This window comes from Astatotilapia calliptera, chromosome 23 (genome assembly GCF_964374335.1).
Source record: "Astatotilapia calliptera chromosome 23, fAstCal68.1, whole genome shotgun sequence".
Taxonomy (NCBI): Eukaryota; Metazoa; Chordata; class Actinopteri; order Cichliformes; family Cichlidae; genus Astatotilapia; species Astatotilapia calliptera.
In genome coordinates, this window is record NC_137443.1 from 3,140,382 (window position 1) to 3,159,429 (window position 19,048).

The 19,048-nt window shown below is 40.2% G+C and overlaps 2 protein-coding genes across 4 annotated transcripts in view; one reads left to right on the plus strand and one right to left on the minus strand.

Annotated features, from left to right (window-relative positions):
- atf6 (activating transcription factor 6) overlaps nt 1–6,069 on the minus strand; it is a 28,948-nt gene extending 22,879 nt beyond the window's left edge. The window contains exons 1-7 of the mRNA XM_026157723.2: nt 5,521–6,069; nt 4,361–4,449; nt 3,936–4,014; nt 3,575–3,672; nt 2,806–2,929; nt 2,321–2,524; nt 603–772 (exon numbers count right to left, since the gene is read on the minus strand). Of these exons, the coding sequence (XP_026013508.1) occupies nt 603–772; nt 2,321–2,524; nt 2,806–2,929; nt 3,575–3,672; nt 3,936–4,014; nt 4,361–4,449; nt 5,521–5,620 (864 nt within the window). The 5' untranslated portion in view covers nt 5,621–6,069. The remainder of the gene's footprint in view (nt 1–602; nt 773–2,320; nt 2,525–2,805; nt 2,930–3,574; nt 3,673–3,935; nt 4,015–4,360; nt 4,450–5,520) is intronic.
- A 128-nt stretch (nt 6,070–6,197) lies between these two features.
- rxrgb (retinoid X receptor, gamma b) overlaps nt 6,198–19,048 on the plus strand; it is a 30,930-nt gene continuing 18,079 nt past the window's right edge. Inside the window, exon 1 of one of the 3 annotated variants that reach the window (XM_026158468.2) lies at nt 6,198–6,228. In XM_026158468.2, the coding sequence (XP_026014253.2) occupies nt 6,213–6,228 (16 nt within the window). In that variant the 5' untranslated portion in view covers nt 6,198–6,212. Of the gene's footprint in view, nt 6,229–12,470; nt 12,712–18,298; nt 18,480–19,048 lie in introns of those variants that run through there. The other 2 variants (XM_026158467.2, XM_026158466.2) reach the window with 2 other exon arrangements.

The following is a 19,048-nucleotide window of genomic DNA, read 5'->3' on the forward strand; positions in this document are numbered from 1 at the left end:
TTGGGCACATTGCTAGTTAGGTAGCAAATTAAAGACTACGACCATCACAGCGTTTCGTGAGCTTAAAAATCCTACCTATCCTTAAGATACTCCTCCACTGTCGTTGAAATACTCATTAAAGGCCTGCATGCTTCTAAAACACACAGGGTAAAAATAAAAATGTTTTACAAGCTTGTAATTTATTTATTTATTTTGGTAAACTTGCTCTGAACGATAATCAGATATATTACTCCGGTGCTTTCTTTTAATTTTATATTTACTTTTAACTCCAACTCTGTATAGTTTGTAAAGCACTTTGTAACCTGTCTATGAAAAGTGGAACAAATAAGAATTATACTACTTATACTTATATCACCACATGTGCCTGCATTTAATGCACCTGATTTTAGAGTAAACACCCAACAAATCCCCACAAAAACAAGTTAACAGTCAGCATACAGAGAAAGATGAATAATCATGACACACAAAATAAGAAAGAATTTTTTTTCCCTGTATATTTTATGGATAAGAGCTTTTAAACCAGAAGTGGTAACATCTCAGTGTTGGGTGATTATATAGAAACTCTCATAAAAGAAGATTCTTAGAGAATGCTCAGAACTCACATCATCCTCTGAGGATGGGGTCAAAAGTGTGCCCGAAACCACTGGTGGAGCAGCGACGGGTACAGACCAGTCCTGGCTGAGTGCTGGCATAGTGACCACGCTCCCAGAGATGGCCTGTGGTGTTTGGATCTGCAGTAGCTGGCTTGGCTGAGACAGCAAAAGAGGGTGACCTGAGAGAGACACACACAGGCTTTTTCAAATTAAAGGTCTTAACCACGCTAATCATATTTTTATTGTGTGATTAACATAGACTAATGAAGATTACTTTGCTTTCGCATTTATTTTTTCATCCAGCCTTCGTCTTGTACAGTGACAATACACAAAAGAAAGATGAGCCCAATGTGCCCTGTAAAAATGATGCAGATGCAGGTTCCTCCAAACTCCTCCCTGCCTCTGGTGACCCACATACACCTCCTTCTCTTTAACAGGACTTTTTTGTTAAATTACAGGTGGAGAAGATGTTTGCCATCTTGACCCATGGTCTTAAACTTGCACATTCCACCGTGATAGGTTTGTGATGCTTATCAGCTTAAACAGACATAAATGTGCACGTGTCCCCACACTTGAAGTACAACATAGCTCAAATGCAATAAACAAGGAAAACATAATGCAAGACTGTCACTATAAATTAAGGTCTTACTAATGCAGAAGCCTCCCAGAGCGGTGTGCCAGGAACCACTCATCAAGCTGACCCTGCCACCTTCTCCTTTAATGCTAAACCTGTCAATGCTAATTGTGCAAGCGTTTGCCAGTTCTGCTAATGAATGTGTGCAGTGCCAACACCAAGTCCTGCGCCCAAGTTCACCATGTGTAAGAAGTCATAGGCCTAAAAAAAAACGTCAAACGTTTGGTTCAGCATGTTTGTTTGTTGGAAAATAATCAATAAACAGTTTCATTTCCTTTCTTTCCTTTTTCAAATCGTCCCGTTGCTGAGGAGGTTTACTCCTCAGCTGCGAATGTTGATGAGCTCATAAAACAATACCCTTCATAGCACTGAGCACGCTTGAATAAATTTCCATCTGGGGCTTTGCATTTGAATGTCTTGGCCTTAACCATCTGCCATCTTGGCCGTTACAAGGCAGACAGCGGAGCCAAGTTCAAATTCACTTCGAGAGAGGTCAGATGCTCCACCCATTTGGGACCCAAGCAATGACATAAGTATTTACATTGGCTTAGATGCTGCTGATGTAACAAACACAGAGGGCCTGACTGGTCACCCAGAAAGGCTAAACCAGAAAGAAACAACAGCAATAATGACTCTAATGCACGAAACACATAGCAGCCCATAAACAGTCTCACTTTTTGGTTAGAAAGCAAGTTTGTTCGGCTATTTATTAAAAAATAAGGATTTAAAAAGAGCATATTTTTTTCAAATGTTAGGCAAATATGGACATATTTTGATTAAGATAATCTACTGTCTAATTTCATTCTTATGTATTGATCATCAAGCAAAATAGTGAGAAACAGCCTCACACAGAGCAAAAACTGTTGTTAAAGCACCACCTACTGGCAAAGATACAACAATTAAATTATTGCTTACAAAAGATTCAGTAGCACTGACAACATAATCCTGAATATCATCTCTAAATTATGAGTTACAAAGTATTATGAGTAAGACATATCAAATTTCCAGTTAATATGACTAATGCATTGGTCTGATGCAATACAGTGCAGGGAGGGAGAAGCATGTTTTGATGTGTTGCAGTGTGAGCCCTGACCTGCAGGGGGTGCTGGTTTGATGCTGACTGGAGCTGGTTTTACCACAGGGAGCACAGTGGTCTGCAGGGGCTGGATGATGATTGTCTTGGCCTGCATGGGAGCTGCTGCTTGAGCCAATGGCACAGCTGTAATCAGTGGTTTGGGCTGGATGGAAACCTTTGGGCCAATCTGAATCGGCTTCTTGACCGGCTGCACTGGCTTGGCTGGTGTGCATGTGTGCATATGTCAAAGGACAGGGATGGAAGTAGTTAGACAAGGAAACGGTATTCATATAAATATCCTAAGCTCAGGAAAACAAATATGCATTTACAGTTATAAGTTATTCTTAAAGGACTTTTTTTTTTCAGGACTCGACATCCCAGAGTTTTGCAAACCCATACTGTGGTGCAAAAATAGCAAATCTTCCCTGTTTTAGTAATCAAATATCTAAATATTGAGAAAAGCTGAATAGCTAGCAGACGTGTGGTGGCAGAAGCTGCCTCACCTCGTACAACCTGATTGGTCCTCTTTGCAGCTTTTCGAGGTGGGGAAGAGATTTCAGAAAAGCCACTGGACTCTGAGCAGACTGAAAGAGGAGACGGCTGCGATTGTGGAGACAGGGCCTCATCCTGAATGAAGAAACAAATGAGATTTAGATCGTGTATCTTCAAGGACATGATCAGTGTAGTCACATCACTGTTTAAATACGTTTCACCCGTGACACTATAAATTAATTTGTGAAGCCATTTGTACTCTATGTGTGCTCAAGGCACGCCAGATAAAAACAGATAGAGTCAAAGACTCCAGCAGACAAATGTGTCCTTGGAGAAGTCAGGACGATTCCTTTAGCAGACAAATGCGTGCAGACTGTGTTGAGGCCAGAAAAAGATGTAACCCTTGTCCTTGTTTTGACACGCTGTGAAAACATCTGCCTGCTAAATTATGCTAATATGCTTGAAGCTGTCAGCACCTTTTTTTCTGTTTTTAACGAGACGTTGGAGCACATTTCAGATGGATGGCAAATTATTAATCTGACAAGGTGTTTAAGGCTTTTGGTAATAAGTGTCTCAAGTGTGTGCATGACCATCCAAAAGGAAAGAGCAGCTGTCATTGTTTGAACGCCATCTGGATGAAAATTTTTGTTGCTGCAACTGCTCAAAGGAGGGGCAAGCATGTAAATAATCACATTGTGAAACAAAGTGCAATTTGCATTGGAAATGAAATTCAAATGCAGAAAAACCAGGAAGGACAAAGAGTTGAAAACCGTGTCTTACCTGCAAGGAACACGGAGACAAAGCTTCCACTGAGGCAGGAGAGGGCACCGAGCTCAGAGTGTGGGCAGGTGACAGAGAGTCCACGCTCACCTCACCATCTGGATGCACAAGGACATGGAAACAATGGGCAATATGTGCGAGTCTTATTCAGCATAAGCCAATGCGTCTCTCAAGTATTGAACCATTCAATACTTTTGTATTGTTGGACCATTAAACCTACTGCATGGTGGACAAGTTTGAAAAATAATGACGCACCAATGTTACATGCATGTAGTAAAACAGCTATATTATCCCTGAGTAATATCCCTTTTAGATTTATTTATATAGTCCTTATTTTGTGCTGCAGTGTGACACCACGTACCTGTGGAAATGCTGCATGTATCCATTTCATTCCATGGAGGAATGTCGATGTCAAAGTCCAGAACTGGAACACCATTGGCCTGAGAAATCAAACATATGGTTTTGAAAAAAATGGACTTCCTGAGAAAGCAGAATGGAAGCAAATGCATGTAGGGAAATCCAATCAATGTGTCATTTATAGCCGATAAAATTAAACACGTTTGAATTCTGGGACATTTATTTGAGTCTACAGTATTTTTTTTGCATGCACGATGTAGGTGGAATTTTTTTTTTTTTGGTGCATGATCTATCCTTGCATAACAAAATGTGGCTGTAGCCATCTTAGGCTCTACCTTCAGCACCACACAGTCAATTTTTTTCAGATTTCCACTGGGCTGATCTTTCACTTCCCCGTGTATTTGCATATTAAGAGGATGAGTTACTCACATAGCCAGCATTATCAAGAGCCTCAAGCAGCTCATCTGCATCCCGCAGCTCATCGCCTAGTTTCTCCAGCTCATCGAACAGGCTTAAGTCTGTATGTCAATGAGAACAGAACACAGACAATTGCTTTCCATTAGAAATCTTTATCATGAGATTATTGAAGAAGACAATTACAAAACAATTACAAAAAATATCTTCAAAATAAGTAAGTGGCACATTTGGCTTTTGCTTTTTTCTTGCGGTTAACTGCCAGTAAAAGAGACAAGCTGGTATGATCAAATTTACTGTATTTAGTTAGTTCTGCCATATTCAATAAATAGCCCATACAGGCAATGTGTAATTTGGAAAAGTAATCAATACAGTTCAGACTGTGCCACAAAAACATGCATGCTCAACACGCACAACACAGCATAACACAATTACAGACAAAACTACTAACACCAAAAAATGTACCCTTAAAAATGTATCTTTGTTTTTTGTCTTTTTCAAAGCATAAACTCTAACAGGCCAAACAAGTTTATTATGGTCACACTTTAACAAATCTGTTTCACTTTCATTTTTAACATCTTATTTGTTTCTTCTACATTTTCTTCCTCGGGTTATTACACAATTCAGCATAAAACACAAGTAAGTGCAAACAGCAAGTCTATTATTAGTAACCTAATAAAAAATAGCATTAATAATGATAATAATAGATAACAATAAATATATAAATTGTTAACAAGTTGTACTTTTCGAGACCTTAAAAGCGATTATTAAAATAAATCAGTAAAAATGAGAAAAAAAAACTACAATCTTCGTGTTTTTGTTTTTTTAGGGTAAGTTGTGCACTTTATATATTATCAATATTTAGTATTACATATCTGTAATAATGATCAGACAATGCAGTGTGAAGTGTGCCCTGTCTCCAGTTACAGTGCTGGTTATAACTCCAATTACCTGCTGTTACATCATCACAGCATCATGGCTAATGCTAAATGGCTAACTTAGACTTAGGAGTGTGACAACAAGCACAACACATAAACCTCCTACTTGTGTCTTTAAAACAACCGACTTATAAACACTCCTCTTTTATACGTGTTGTCTCTGTTGATATCCTGGGTCAGCTACACTGCTTCTCTCTATAGGTCTTTCTAGAATATGTGAGCTCCGCTGTTGCTTACCCCACTCTCCCTCCTGATCGATGGAGATGATGCCTGCCTCACTATCCATCGCAGGGTATTGCCGATGATTTTCGAAGTCTAACGTTAAGTCGGATGACATCCTCTTTTGAATTCATTAGTATATTATCACACTGTAACAAAGCGCGATCATACCACTGTTGATCAAGCGGCTGTTTAGGGATGAACTTCCCATTTAGATACACGTCTGACTTTACCGTCAGTCTACGGGTGCCGCCGAGGGACCCGTCGCGCAGCGAGCATGGGCGCGCAGCTGGGAATTTTATTGTAATAATTTATTTTATTGCTCTCTGATTCTCAAAACAGAAAAAAAGTAACAGATACACAGAACAGAAGACTGAGTTATAGCTATCTAAATGACAGTAAGCAAAATAAGAGATCTTAAAAGAATTACAAGTAAGACATGTATATATATAAATACACACACACATATATAGGAAGAAAAAATGAACAAAAACAACAACAAACAATGCGAGAGCGACAGTGACATTAAACAAAGACACTAAAAGTATTACAAATTGCAACCGTTTTAATGCTGCTGGAAAATTTACATCGCAGCTTGTGGTTCCTAACTGCGCCACTAGGCAGCAGGATCGTACTGCAGGCTCCACGGTACGGCGTGAAATGTTTAGTGTTCAAACGCTGATTTCTGTCGACACGGAGGAGCTGAGATCATGAGGCAGAAGTTGAGTAAGTCACTTATGTTAAGTTCTAAAGCAAACTAGTAATTTTAAAGACTACACCTGCATTTCTGCAGTTTTAAAAAAACCGAAAAAATCCTGTATTGGCCGAATATGGTTAAATAAAGGTAATGTTTTGGCAAGGGGTCATAAGGGGTCATTTAAGAGACAAAAATATCTTGTTCATCAAAGTGTATATACAAAACGCAGTCTGCTTTGTGGTAGACACCAGTGTATTCTTCCCAGTAATTCGTCTTAGTTTAAAGTTCTTTACTTTAAGTTGACATCCACCGCCAGCTTTCTCGCTTTCCCCCCTCTTTTTTTGACAGAGAGGCAAGGCATTGGAACCTTTTGCCTCATGCACATGATGATGTTTCACCATGAGTCATTAAGGCCACATGCACATGGTAGTCACATGAGAGTTGTCAGAAACACAAAAAATAAGGTGAAAAGTGATATCTAATCAGACCAGATTTTCACTGATACTTCCCATATGTTGGGTCTTATTGAAGCCAGAGTCAGTTTTGTGGGAGAGAAATTTTAAAAAACAAACAAACACATAAAGGTATTTTTTTTGAAGACAGATTCCTCAGTTTAGACTGGTCATTTTACCCCAGCTAGCTACTGATAGGGCAGCGTTCTTAAGACAACCAAACTTGGCTGTAATAATGGTCAGAGGAGGTGTGAATTGCATGGACAGAATCTATCCACTCTGTCCAATTCCTGGGGTTCTGTGCTGCTGTGCAGGTCCATTCTGATGTGAACTGTACTTGAGTGTCAGAGATTTCATCTTGGTGTGAAGCTTTTTTTTAAAACACACATACACACCTTGACAGCTACACAACTCTTCACACAGATTATATCTGCTACAATAATAGCTGGACACGCATAGACTCTGCTAGATGTTAGAGTGCATTTTCAGTCCTATTTCTAGTTTTGTAAGTAAAACTTTATTTTTAGAGGTGGACGTAAATCAGATCATATAAAATCATTCCAATTTTACAAGGAAAAAAAGCATGTTAAGACATTAAAAATGTGCTCTGCAAATATGGACAAGTTAAGGGTCATCAGTTCTGTAGCTAAACTCTAAGCAGTCCTGCATCAGAGATTTATGTATCGTTGAATAACGCGGGTAATTAATCAGCTCTTAAGAGTTATGTTTATAATTTGTGATTTTAAAATAACGCAGTCACTTTAAGTGACATTGTGTGCTAAAAATCAGCGGCAGGTGTACACTGGACTTAATCCTTCATGGGCATTTCAGGTCGTAGTGAGATTAACCTGAGGTGGTCTGGTTGATTCCCTGCTGGATTGGTTTGAAGCTTCTCTCAACAAGAAATAGCCACTGGTTTTAACCTAATACTTCAAGGTGGAGACTTACATTGAGGTCATCTACGTCTAAAAGTATATTGTGTTTACTTAGCAGGATATAGTTCTCTATGGTTCCAGTCTAGGGTTTTACTATTAACAGAACTCAAAATGCTAACTTTGTGGTGTCTTGATTATGGTAACAATGCAAGCATGTCTGTTTGGAGTCTGTGGACAGTTTGGGACTTATAATATTGATCGTGAGAAAAGCCCCTGAGAGCCAGACACAAAGAGCAGATTAACAGGTTAACCTGATATGTTGGCTGAATGGTTTAACAGAACATTTGTGTAAAATGGATTAGAGGCTTTGGTCATATTGCTGCTGCTGTTGGTGTACAAGCTGCTACAACACATCTCCTCCCTTTGTCTGAAATGCACCATTCATGCTGATGCTCTGCTAATTTTTTTTAAAGTTTGAAACAGACTTAATACATTTTTTTTTTAAATATTCGTAGTAATTTTAAATGAACACCAGAGTAGAAATGATGATAATTAAGGGTGCCCTGTGTAATTTTGGGACAGGAAAAGCAGTTACATATATTTTATACAAATATGAACAGCTGATATAAACAGTGTATGTTGCCACTATAAATAACACACAGCAGAATAGGAACACTATGTTATTTGAATATTATGACCACTTTAACACACTCACAACAAGCTTTTTTTGTTGTTAATTCTTCACAAAATCCCTTAGAATAAAACAATAACCCGTTATGAAACCAGTCTTTGTTACTTTACTATTAGCAGCCTGTGAAACACATACTTTGTTTCCATCTCTTGAGTTGAATTCATTAAAAAAAAGCTAAAGACTGCACAACTTGACAGACATAAAATAGTACTTTTGCTCTATAAAAATAATTCCCACTGGCTATTAGAATTGCACAACGGGTTGTTATTGCAGCATGGTGTGCAATGTTTCCTTAAATCTGAGGAAAATGGACAAAGGAACAGTGGACCAAAAAAAAAAAAATCAGTACCAGAGAGATGCTAGCCATTCAGCTCATCCATGTACTGTTCACTGAAGGGTCACCATAAATGGTCTCAGTGGAGAAGTGGCTGTCATAAAGCCATTCTTAAGGAAGGGAAATGGGTAGAAAAGGCTGATGTATGCCAAAAAATTATTGAAGCAATGTAAGATGACAAAAGTGAAACAAAAAACTGGAGAACTTTTCCTGAAGACTACTTAAAGAAATTACAAGAAAGCTTGCCTATGAGAGTTCAGGCCATGTGGATTATAAAGGTGGTCATACCACATATTGACTTTCAGGCCTTTTAGAATTGCATAAACTCTGGTTTTGCCTTATATACTTTATTTCAATTTATATTGAAACATATTTCAATAAATCATTGTAAGTGCTTCTAATTTCCCTAGCAACATAAAGGAAAACGAGGGTTAGCTTAGGATGTTTCACTGTACTGTAGATCAGTAAGTAGAAAAAAAGCCATTTTTTTAAGCAGAAAAGGTTTTCAGTCTGTGTTCTTGTCTCTCAGTTCATTTTCTTTTTTTTAAATGCAAGATAAGTTTCCTCTCGTACTGCTTCCTCAAAACACTTTTGAAAACAGGGTTAAATAAACTCCATTTAGACCAATAACGGAAGATGTAGACCAGGGGTGTCAAACTCAAATACACAATGGGCCAAAATTCAAAACTGGAACAATATATTTATTGAAATATATTTATTCCTCCAGATATAAGAATGAATCTTTTCTTATGGACTCAAACACGTTTTGCTGAAAAACTGAATATAGAACAAGCAAAGCTTAATACTAAACAATATATATATATATTAGCTGTATAATACCAGTAGGCCAGCTCTAATAATAATTTGGTATGGCTTCGTGGGCCAAATGTAATTAGGCTGCGGGCCAAATCTGGCCCGCGGGCCAGAGTTTGACACCTATGATGTAGACGGTGCCCATGATTTCTCTAACAGGATTTTGCTCAGATGAGATGAGAAACAAGCAACAGAGCAAGACTCGAGTCAGATGACTTGATGACTGAAAAAGAAGAAAAAGTTGATTACAGCACGTTACTATACTCAATTTATTGGTTGTAATTTGTTACAGTTAATGCTTTGGTGGTTACATTCTGATGCTCTTGTTATTTGTCATGCTGGTTAAAGAGGTGAAACAACACACTATTGTTCACATGGATCTAAATGCTGTATAAGTAAATTTACATTTACTCATAAAAGGAGTATCTTGTTAGGAATGTATTGCTGAAACAAATAAACACATAAATAAAACAAAGACCACAGTGAGTGAACAAAGAGCCCCACGCTGGCCATGAGACAATGTAAACTTAATCAAGGAACCAAAAGTAGATGGTGTCATTTATTTGACAGCAGGCTTTAATTAGCATTTACCACAAAACAAATTCCTATAAATGTGGCAGAGGCCTCATGCTTTAGTGAGTTAACAGCATGTTTCCAGTCAGGCTTTTCATGCCTAAAAGATAATTTTGCTGCCACTGAGTACATCTGTCACTTGATATTGAAATTGTGTCTACATATTTGATTGGGTTTTTGTGCAGTTGTAATTATGCACTGGTGTTTTATGAAAAGACAGCCATACTTTCCTCCTCTGTGGCCATGAGGAGAAGAACTTTACTTAGCAGTGAAAAGGAGCGAGAAAGTTGGGCTACAAGCCTCTTCTAAGCAAAGAGAAAACCCCTTTTGCGAAAGGGACTTTGAGCTACATTTCATCTTTTGTCTGCCAGATTGATGAGCTATGAGATGGATGATGTTCTGTAGTGCTCTGTGGCATTGTCTTATCCCAACCCGCACAAAGAGGGAGAACACTTATCATCGCAGGCTTATGTAGGCTATTGAGCAGGGGGCAGGGGTTGTCAGAATGGTGAAGAGGGGTCCAGGAGGGTGGGGGTGGTGGAAGTCCCTCGGATAAAGCGTGATGGAGATGGGCTCATGGCTGCGGAGGCAGATGGAGAGAGTCATCTCCCATGACGACGCAGCTAGAACTTCTATCCCGAAGCCAGAGAAGGACACATGCAGAAAGGAACAGGGAAAATACAGGAAGCGGGCCAAAAGAATGGTGAAAGACTGAAAAAAATGAACGCACCTATAAGCTGGTGCTGTTTACATGAATGCATGCGAAGGGGTGATTAAAGGTGACTTAAACAGACGGTTTGGTTAAGGTTTCGGTTGGCCTCTTAGCTGCACTGTGACTTGTTAGCAGGTAGCCCAGCTTTGTCGAGCTTGGTTTAGGATTAGGCTTTAGGACAGTTTGGTGGGAATGGGGCTGTGAATACAAAGGGATTAGTGCAAAGGGTTGCTTCACTGAGTGGGCTTGAATGGGTGTGTGTGTGTGTGTGTGTGTGTGAGCAGGATGGGTGGGTGGGGAATGAGATCTGAAGTTGATGGATGGATTAGATGATCCCCAAAATAAAACATTAGGCAATTAAATGAATAAATAAATAAAATATGATAGATTAAAAAAAGGTTTTAAACTATACATGTGGATTTGAGCAGATTTTTATAATGTGAATTTATTTTTTAATAAAGCATAAAAACCAGTAGGAACATATGTTTTTAGAATTTCAAAATTTTCATTAAAGAAAAAAAATACACATATAAACACACAGACTCTTATATCTATCTATCTATCTATCTATCTATCTATCTATCTATCTATCTATCTATCTATCTATCTATCTATCTATCTATCTATAAATATATATATATGTATATATATGTGTGTGTGTGTATATGTAATTCCCACGTCCCCCCTTTTTGAGCCAGAGTGCAAAAAAAGCCCTACCAAAATCATTTCAATGCCTTGAACCATGTGCCACCATTAGGAACACACAAAGAGAGAGCTGACAAATGACCATTTTAATGCCTCTGTTTGACTTTAATGAATTTATATGTTATCTGGCCCTAATGGAAGGCTGCGCTGAGGGGCTGGCGCAAGGCCATAACAAATGAAAAGCTCTGATTAGTGTAGAATGAGCTGAGAAAAAAATCCCATTCATCTTGGTTAGCATCCTCCTGTGCTCTTTTATGGGTCGCTGTTACAAGGACGGGAGTGCCGGGGTGCCTGTCCTATTAGCGGGGCAGCCCAAAGGCCCGCTGAGTGGTCAGCGGCCGGGCGTTGACGGAGCGTCTGCCCGCTCTGCAGTTCAAGACTGTGAATGCCTCAGTGCGGCTTGACTCCTAAATAACCTTCTGAGGTACCGGGAGCTTCACCCCTACATGACCCCGCACTGTGAACAGGGGTGTGTGTGGGGGGGCTCCGGGGGGGTACCCAGACCAGGACTCACACTAAACAATTAGGTAAACACTGGAGAGATCCCTTCACAGGAAGACGGCAGGAGATTAAAAAGAGTGTTTTGCATTTGGAATTGTTATAGGCTGTAGTCACAGATTTAATAGGCTTTAAGCAAAGCCAAATGAGATATTTAATTGGAGTTAATAACCTACCAAATACAGATTAAACCGGATAATTTAGGAGCTGGAAGCAGGTGTTTGTTTTTGGAGTTGTGTGTAGGCTGCAAATAATAAAGCTAATTTTTTTTTAAATCGCGTGATTTTATGAGAAGAAGTTAAAGAATCTGTGTCAGATAAGTACAGACCTACAGACTCTAAAGTCAGTGGAGCAATTATTTTAAAATATAAGGATAACGTTACCTATTGTATTTAAACTGGTTGTCATGCCCAAACATATCGCCTGTCATCAATAAAATCCAGCTTGCATTCCCTTCCTAGACCGACTAGATTTATTTTCATTGGCCTATTAAAGATTGATCTGATTACGCTGCCTATAAATAGGAAGAAGACAACGTGTAGACTGTAAAACACCTTATTTCTTTCTTTCTGTCGCCAAAGTAACATTTTACTATGAAAATATTGCAACACAGTGTCGCTGCAGGAGAGATGTTTCGTCATGATCGTGTTGGAGCTTGATATCGACCACTGTTGTCATTGGGAGAAGCCCTGTTTTTGCCGCCCCCTCCCTCGCTGGGCCCCTGTGTAGAGCCGCCTTGCAGAGAGAGTTCAGTCGGGCTGGGAGAGGAATGTGCTGGGATGCGGAGCAGCACCGACTGTAGGAAATCGACGCAACAACTCGCGCAGTATGGACAGCAATGATCCATATCTACACCTCAGTGAGTACTCTTGCGTATTTTAGCCCGGGTCCGATCTTGCTGCGGTGCTCCCCGCGAAGCCGCTGCATTTTGTTGTGACTTCAGCGGCGAGCGCGTTTGTTTTATGGCGTCTTCTCTCTCCAGTCAGCAAGCGGTGCGCGAAAGTGTTCTCGGACTTTAACCACCAACTGCTGTGTGTGGATCCTGTTGTTACGCTTGCTCTTAAATAATCGCGTTAGAACAGCGCGAATTGAAACGAAAGATGCGGTCACTGCAAAAGTCAGGTGATCATGGCTGTGCCGGTCGGGCAAGGTCAGAGGTTGGCACTTTAATTGCGCTTATGTAATTTATGGTGCTTGTCGCGCGTCTCTTGCTAAACAGTTTGAGACAGAAACACAATTTATTGGTCTGGGTAGGTCGTCAGATCCAGAGAGGGGAAAAGCGTTCAACTGCGCAGAGGAATGGCGGATTTCCACTGATAAACAAACTTATAGGCTCCCTCTTTGTGGTAGAAAGGAGTGCAGCGTGCTAGACGCGCCCTGGTCACCGCCGTGGCCATATTCAGCTGAATGACAGCGTGATGTGATTTTGCTCAGTAAAGCTGAAGTCTGATCTGACTCTGTGACTTTGCCCTTGAACCAGTGGATTGGATTTGTTCTGTTATCCTTCTTGTGGCCGCTTAAAATCATCTGAGACAAGGAAATAGGACGTCTTGGAGCAACACGTGGGACACACTACTTACAGAAATACCCTGTGCCATTTAAGTGTTTAGTTGAAACCAAATGTGGTCTAATAGGCTTGCGCATATAGTCTCATTAAGTCACACACACTTATCCTTAAAATCTAATAGCAGGCTAACTCTTTGAAGGCAAAACTGTACCGCCTGTTTATGCTATCACAGATATCTTTGCACCATTTGGAGGGGCTGAGTATTGTTTCCATAATGAATGTGGCTCCCAGGGGAATGACATGACATCTGGATAGGAGAGTGTGTTGAGAGAAACCCACAGTGTACAGAAGTAATGGAGCAGTCCCTCAGGGCTAAACTCTTTCTTCTTTCTCTTTAAAGATCTGTTATGATTGGGCAGTAATGGCATCCTAAGATTTAGATATTAATAGATATTAGCCAATCGTGTTTCTGCATTGAAGTTCCACAGTGCGATTTAAACACTGTTCTTTTCCAAAATTGCATTGGTCTTTGTTTAAACAGAGAGTCTGTTCTCCACAGTAATGCTGCTGTAGCATTACTCACTACCCGCAAAGGCTAGAGGTCTGTCTTAAACGCGAAATAGTCATAATTTTTGGTATGAAAAAATGTATTATGAATAAATCTTAAAGTAGTTCTCATAAACCAGGATTAGCTGAATCCTCCTCTTCTGGTGCATTTGCTTTTGAATGTTGGTAGTAAAGCCACAGAGCTAAATGAAAACCACAACCACTGAAAGTCATTCCAAATCTTGTTTTGTCTATGTGTTGGCTCACAGCTATGATTTAGGATGCACCAAAGCACGTACGAAAACAGGGCCATAAACAGTACTTGTATTCTGACTTGAAAATGGTCACCCTTTGTAATCTGTCAGGAGCGTGAAGCTGAGGCGAAGCAGTGTGGAGTCAAAAAAAACAGTCTGGTGATTATGTGCAGATTGCTTCATGATCCACCTCTTCCTCCTCTTGGCTTTTCCCAGACTTGTTATGTTTCAGCAGGTTTGATGCAGGCCTGCTCGGAGCTTAAAGTAGAATCAGCATTTTTTTTCTCTCTCAGCACTTCAGCATTTTTTTTTATTTTCCATCAGTGGAAGTGATTCTAGACAAGCTGATGAGCGCGTATTTTGGGAAATTTGACGGTGAGAACTTATTTGGCTCACACAACAGGGAGGTCATGACAGAAAGAAGAACTGGATTGAAACCAGGGTGAGGGGATGGATGGGGGTGAGGGGGGTGGTTTGAAAACTCATCACTTCCTAGGGATCAACAGTTGACCTCCCAGTGCACGCACAGACAGAAGCAGGAGGACACCCACACACATTCACACACCCATGCCTATTCTTCACAGCTGCGCAGTAGCTTGTATGAGTAACTCCTTTACAACAGACTGTGACCGTGATGGCACGTGACTTAAAGAATGTGAGTTTTACCTTTTGACTGTCAAGTCCCTGCAGTAATAAAACCTCCTCCCCTCCCACTGCTGCAGAATTAAATACATCACACAGGTAGAGAAGGTGTGGCTCTTTGCAGGTATTTGCTCAAGGATCCCAGCTTGAGACATGAAGTACCCCTGTGTTCACACATTCATTAGCACACAATACCTACAAAAGGTTTATTTTCAGGCACTTTTTAAGTGAGCGTGTGCGTATTTGTGTTTCCGCGTAAAATAGTCAGCTTGCCTTGATTGTGTGTTTGAGTGGGTGCCAATTGTGAGAGCAGGATGAGGGAAAAGAGGGGGCAAAAAGAGGCCATTCTCTGGGCTAATTGCCAGTAATTAGTCATTAGTGAAGAAGGTCAAATCCTTGATTTAATTCCAGCTTTAATCAAGCAGAGAACCTTCAAAGGCTCATGTGCTAAAGCAATGTTTAGTTATGAGATGCATTGAGCTATTTCTGATTTCAACAACCTATCTAATTTGAGTTTTTAATTTGTTCACTGCTTGGAAGGCATCTTAACATCTGGCTCCTTTTTCCATCTGATATTCAATAAATTGTCATTTCCTGCAACAGCACTTCTCAGTGTGTGCAAGCTTTAAGTTGCACCTGCGCACACAGAACTAAAGCTGTTGATGCATCTGCAATATTATTCCTAGAGGGAACATTACTTGATTACTTAATTGATAGAAAACTGTTTGCCAGCAGTGCTACTATTAGTTTGAGAAATGCAGAGTGGTTCACTCTTACTGCTCTGCTAAAAAGGCTGGAGTGCAGTGAATAATAGTAATAAATATATGGAATCAAATAAGAATTAGAAAATAGTCACACAGGAAAATATTTGAGGATTCAGTAGTGAAAATGCAGTAATCTGCTTGTGGATTTGTGCAGTTTTTTTTTTTCAATTTAATTTAAAAAATGCTAAATGTGTGTTAAAATCTTCCACTGGAAATAGGCCAAACATTCCCTAGTTTACTACGTGCATGATGTGAATTATTTCTTTGTTTTGTCTTTCTTTGTCATTCATAATTGCAGTTAAGTATTTACTGGTATTTGCACAAAACAGGCATATAGAAGCCATAACCTTGAGTTCTAGGCACATTTTTAGACAGAGTTGTAAACTGACTCTGTAGGCAAAGGTGCTGGAAGTTTCTTAGCTTTACATTTGTAGCCCCAAGTTCTTCTCACCAATCACGTTCAGGCAACTTTGTTTGCATTTCAATAACTTTTAAACATTTTCTTCAGTTGTGTGCATACAATCACCTGTGAAATGAACAGGAAGGTTTGACCCGGATTTCCAGTATCCGCTGTTTGGATATCCTCGCCACACAGGAAGCTGCGAAAATTGGCCGTTGGCTTTGCAGGCCAAGTCGGCAGACTAGCTGATGTGTTCCCATGTTGACAGAATAATGTATGTGGAGTCAGTTCCAAAACAAGCACAGGCTTTGAAAGTTTAAGCACTGTGGAACTCATTTATACTATTATAGGAGTGTGATTAATGAGCCCAAGTTCATAACTCAATAGATGCTAGTTTGACTGAGCAGCCAAAATATTTCTCATGGTGCTTTTTTTGTCCTGTGGGTGCACAAATAGCAGCAACAGGTAGCAGCTAAGAACATTAGATCTCATTAAACCTCTCCATGAAGAACATGCTGGAAACCTCGCTTGGTTATTTTTAATGCTTTGAGAGTGCCATTTTAGTGTGCTGCTCCTGTCTCACTTCTACAGAGCATCAACATGTAGCAGAAGCACACATTAATGTAGCATAATTTCCCTTCTCTTTTCTGCTTTTCCACTGTATTTTCCTATAAATGTCTACACAGCTGAATATGCCACATGATTATGTCCTCAGTGCTGTCAGAAATCACTACCGGCAGGGAGAGCAGGCCATAAGGAAACCTTTCTCCTGAGGGGACAGTACGCTGATTACATTATTAGAAGTTTAGATTTAAGAATGTAGCCTAAATTTAGGGCTGCCAATTATCTTCTTCCCGCGCCTTAACAAACCATAATACATCTGTGATTACTAATTATGGCTCTCGGGGTTAATTTCATGTATTTTATGTGGGCCATGACACACTAATATAACACAGCGTGCTTTTCAGAAGGATTGCATTATTTTAATTTCTCCCTCTGGGATTTCTTAAAGAGACGCTAGCGTTTCTCCTCTTCCGTCATGTTCTCCTCTTATGTGTCGGGCCGCTGAGTCACGGGAGGAGGACAAAGCCAAACGAGTGTCACTGAGAGTATATGGTTACTAGTGGTTCTCCTTTAAACACTGTGTAGTCGATCCAATCACTTGCTGGGTAGTCTGCGCAAGAAGGCTCTGAGTTGTGTAAGGCAAATGGATGGACACAAGAAATGGGAAGTTTCTGGTGCCATATCTCAGTTTGAATATCTGAAGAAGGATAAATTAGAAGGAACACTTTAACATTTACGGGTTGGTCTATTTTGTGGTGATAATAACATGTTGCCTTGCCTCTGTCATCACTAAACAAGTAGAACATCTACTTCTTGCATGCATATTTTTAAGTCTAAAAATTATTACCTGATTTAAAAGCCTGCTACAGTAGACGCAGTCTTCCACCAAGGGTTACTTTTGCAGATCAAATCCATCTCTGCATGGTTTATTTAGCTTCCCTCAGGATTTCTCATGTATTGTTCCTCGCTGCCTTTAAGTTATATTTTTGGCCTGTGTGTGCATCTGGATTTTCACTTTGCCCTGTGTTTTCCTGGCTATCCTAGAACACCTAAAAAAGACAATTCCTGACTTCCTGGAATGCTATCACACTTGTTAAACACACGAACATATTCACAGAGGCGACTCAACTGAACATGCTGCTAACAATACCTTTAAGCTTGTATGCTGGCACAGTTATTTCACAGCGTGATATGGTGTTAAGTTATTTTTGGCAAGACAAAATAGAACTTCAACCTCTGACCACTTCTTGTCACCCACTCAACACACGTCATTTATAAAACCTGCAAAACAGAAAGAGAATTTGTGATGTTTAAAAAAACAAGGAGAACGTAGTGAAGAAATGTTACTGACATATAATAACCTTTGGACTGTATTAGTGTCTTCATACTGTCTTCCCTTGCTCTTTAGCCCTGAACCCTTTTTAGAGGAAGTAATTGGAAACGTCTGGTTGTACTGTACTTTTAGACAACCCCTTCCACCATGACCTTCCCCAACCGCGCCCCCCTCTGGCCAGACCTCCTGGTTGTACCACTACAACAGGTGTTTCTGTATAGATAGAGGGGGAGATAAAGAGAGAGGAGAAACATGAGTTGAGTGGGCGGTAGAGGAGCTGATTTGTGCTGCAGTCGGGCAGCAAACAGTTCCTGTGGGATTGATCTCTGGGGAAGGATAATCTGGGTAATCCTATAACCGGCGCTGTTGGACTCCGCCTCTTTTGCTCTTCACGGAGGCCCCCCCATCCCTCCCTCTACACGCCGACCCTTCCGTCCCGTTCTTCTCTGAAAAGTGCTCGATTGAGCATCCACCAAGCCAGCACTTTGAGTCTGACACCTGGTCCTGAGCGACTCGTGTTCTTCCAGCGCTACCATTAGGGCCTGAAGACATGTGGCATCCAGTGGCATCACCTGGAAGTGGGGGCAGCCCTGGAACGGAAATAGGTTATGGTCACTGTGAGTAGCTGGGTTTTGTTTTTAGTGTGTGTGTGTGTGTGTGTGTGTGTGTGTGTGTGTGTGTGTGTGTGTGTGTGTGTGTGTGTGTGTGTGTGTGTGTGTGGAATCATTCCGATGCAACGCGTCTCTTCTGTGGGTTTCAACAGAAGTGAAGCTTGAGCATGAAAAGCTCGTGGTGCACAGATGCATTTGAGTAATGCCTCTAATCCCTGTGCACTCTTTGATGAAGTTATTTTGAATTTCTTTCTTCCGAGGAGACACCAACAACTCTCATGGCAATTGCATCTGCAGATCGTTAAACCCGTTTTTTTTTTCTTTTATATATATTCTTCTCTCACCCATGTTGTATATATCCCTTGCTAAAAAATAACGAAACATTTAATTATTTTTTTAAACAAGGAACTGCATCTTTAAATCTATTTCCAGGATATTCTCTGCTAACAGATTAGTTCCTGCTTTTATCATCACTGGGTCATTTTAACAAGTTGTGGCAGGTACAAGGTTTTCCAGTTGGAGATCGGGATCTAGAACTAGTGACTCACTTGAATTCTCAGATGAGTTCAGCGGGG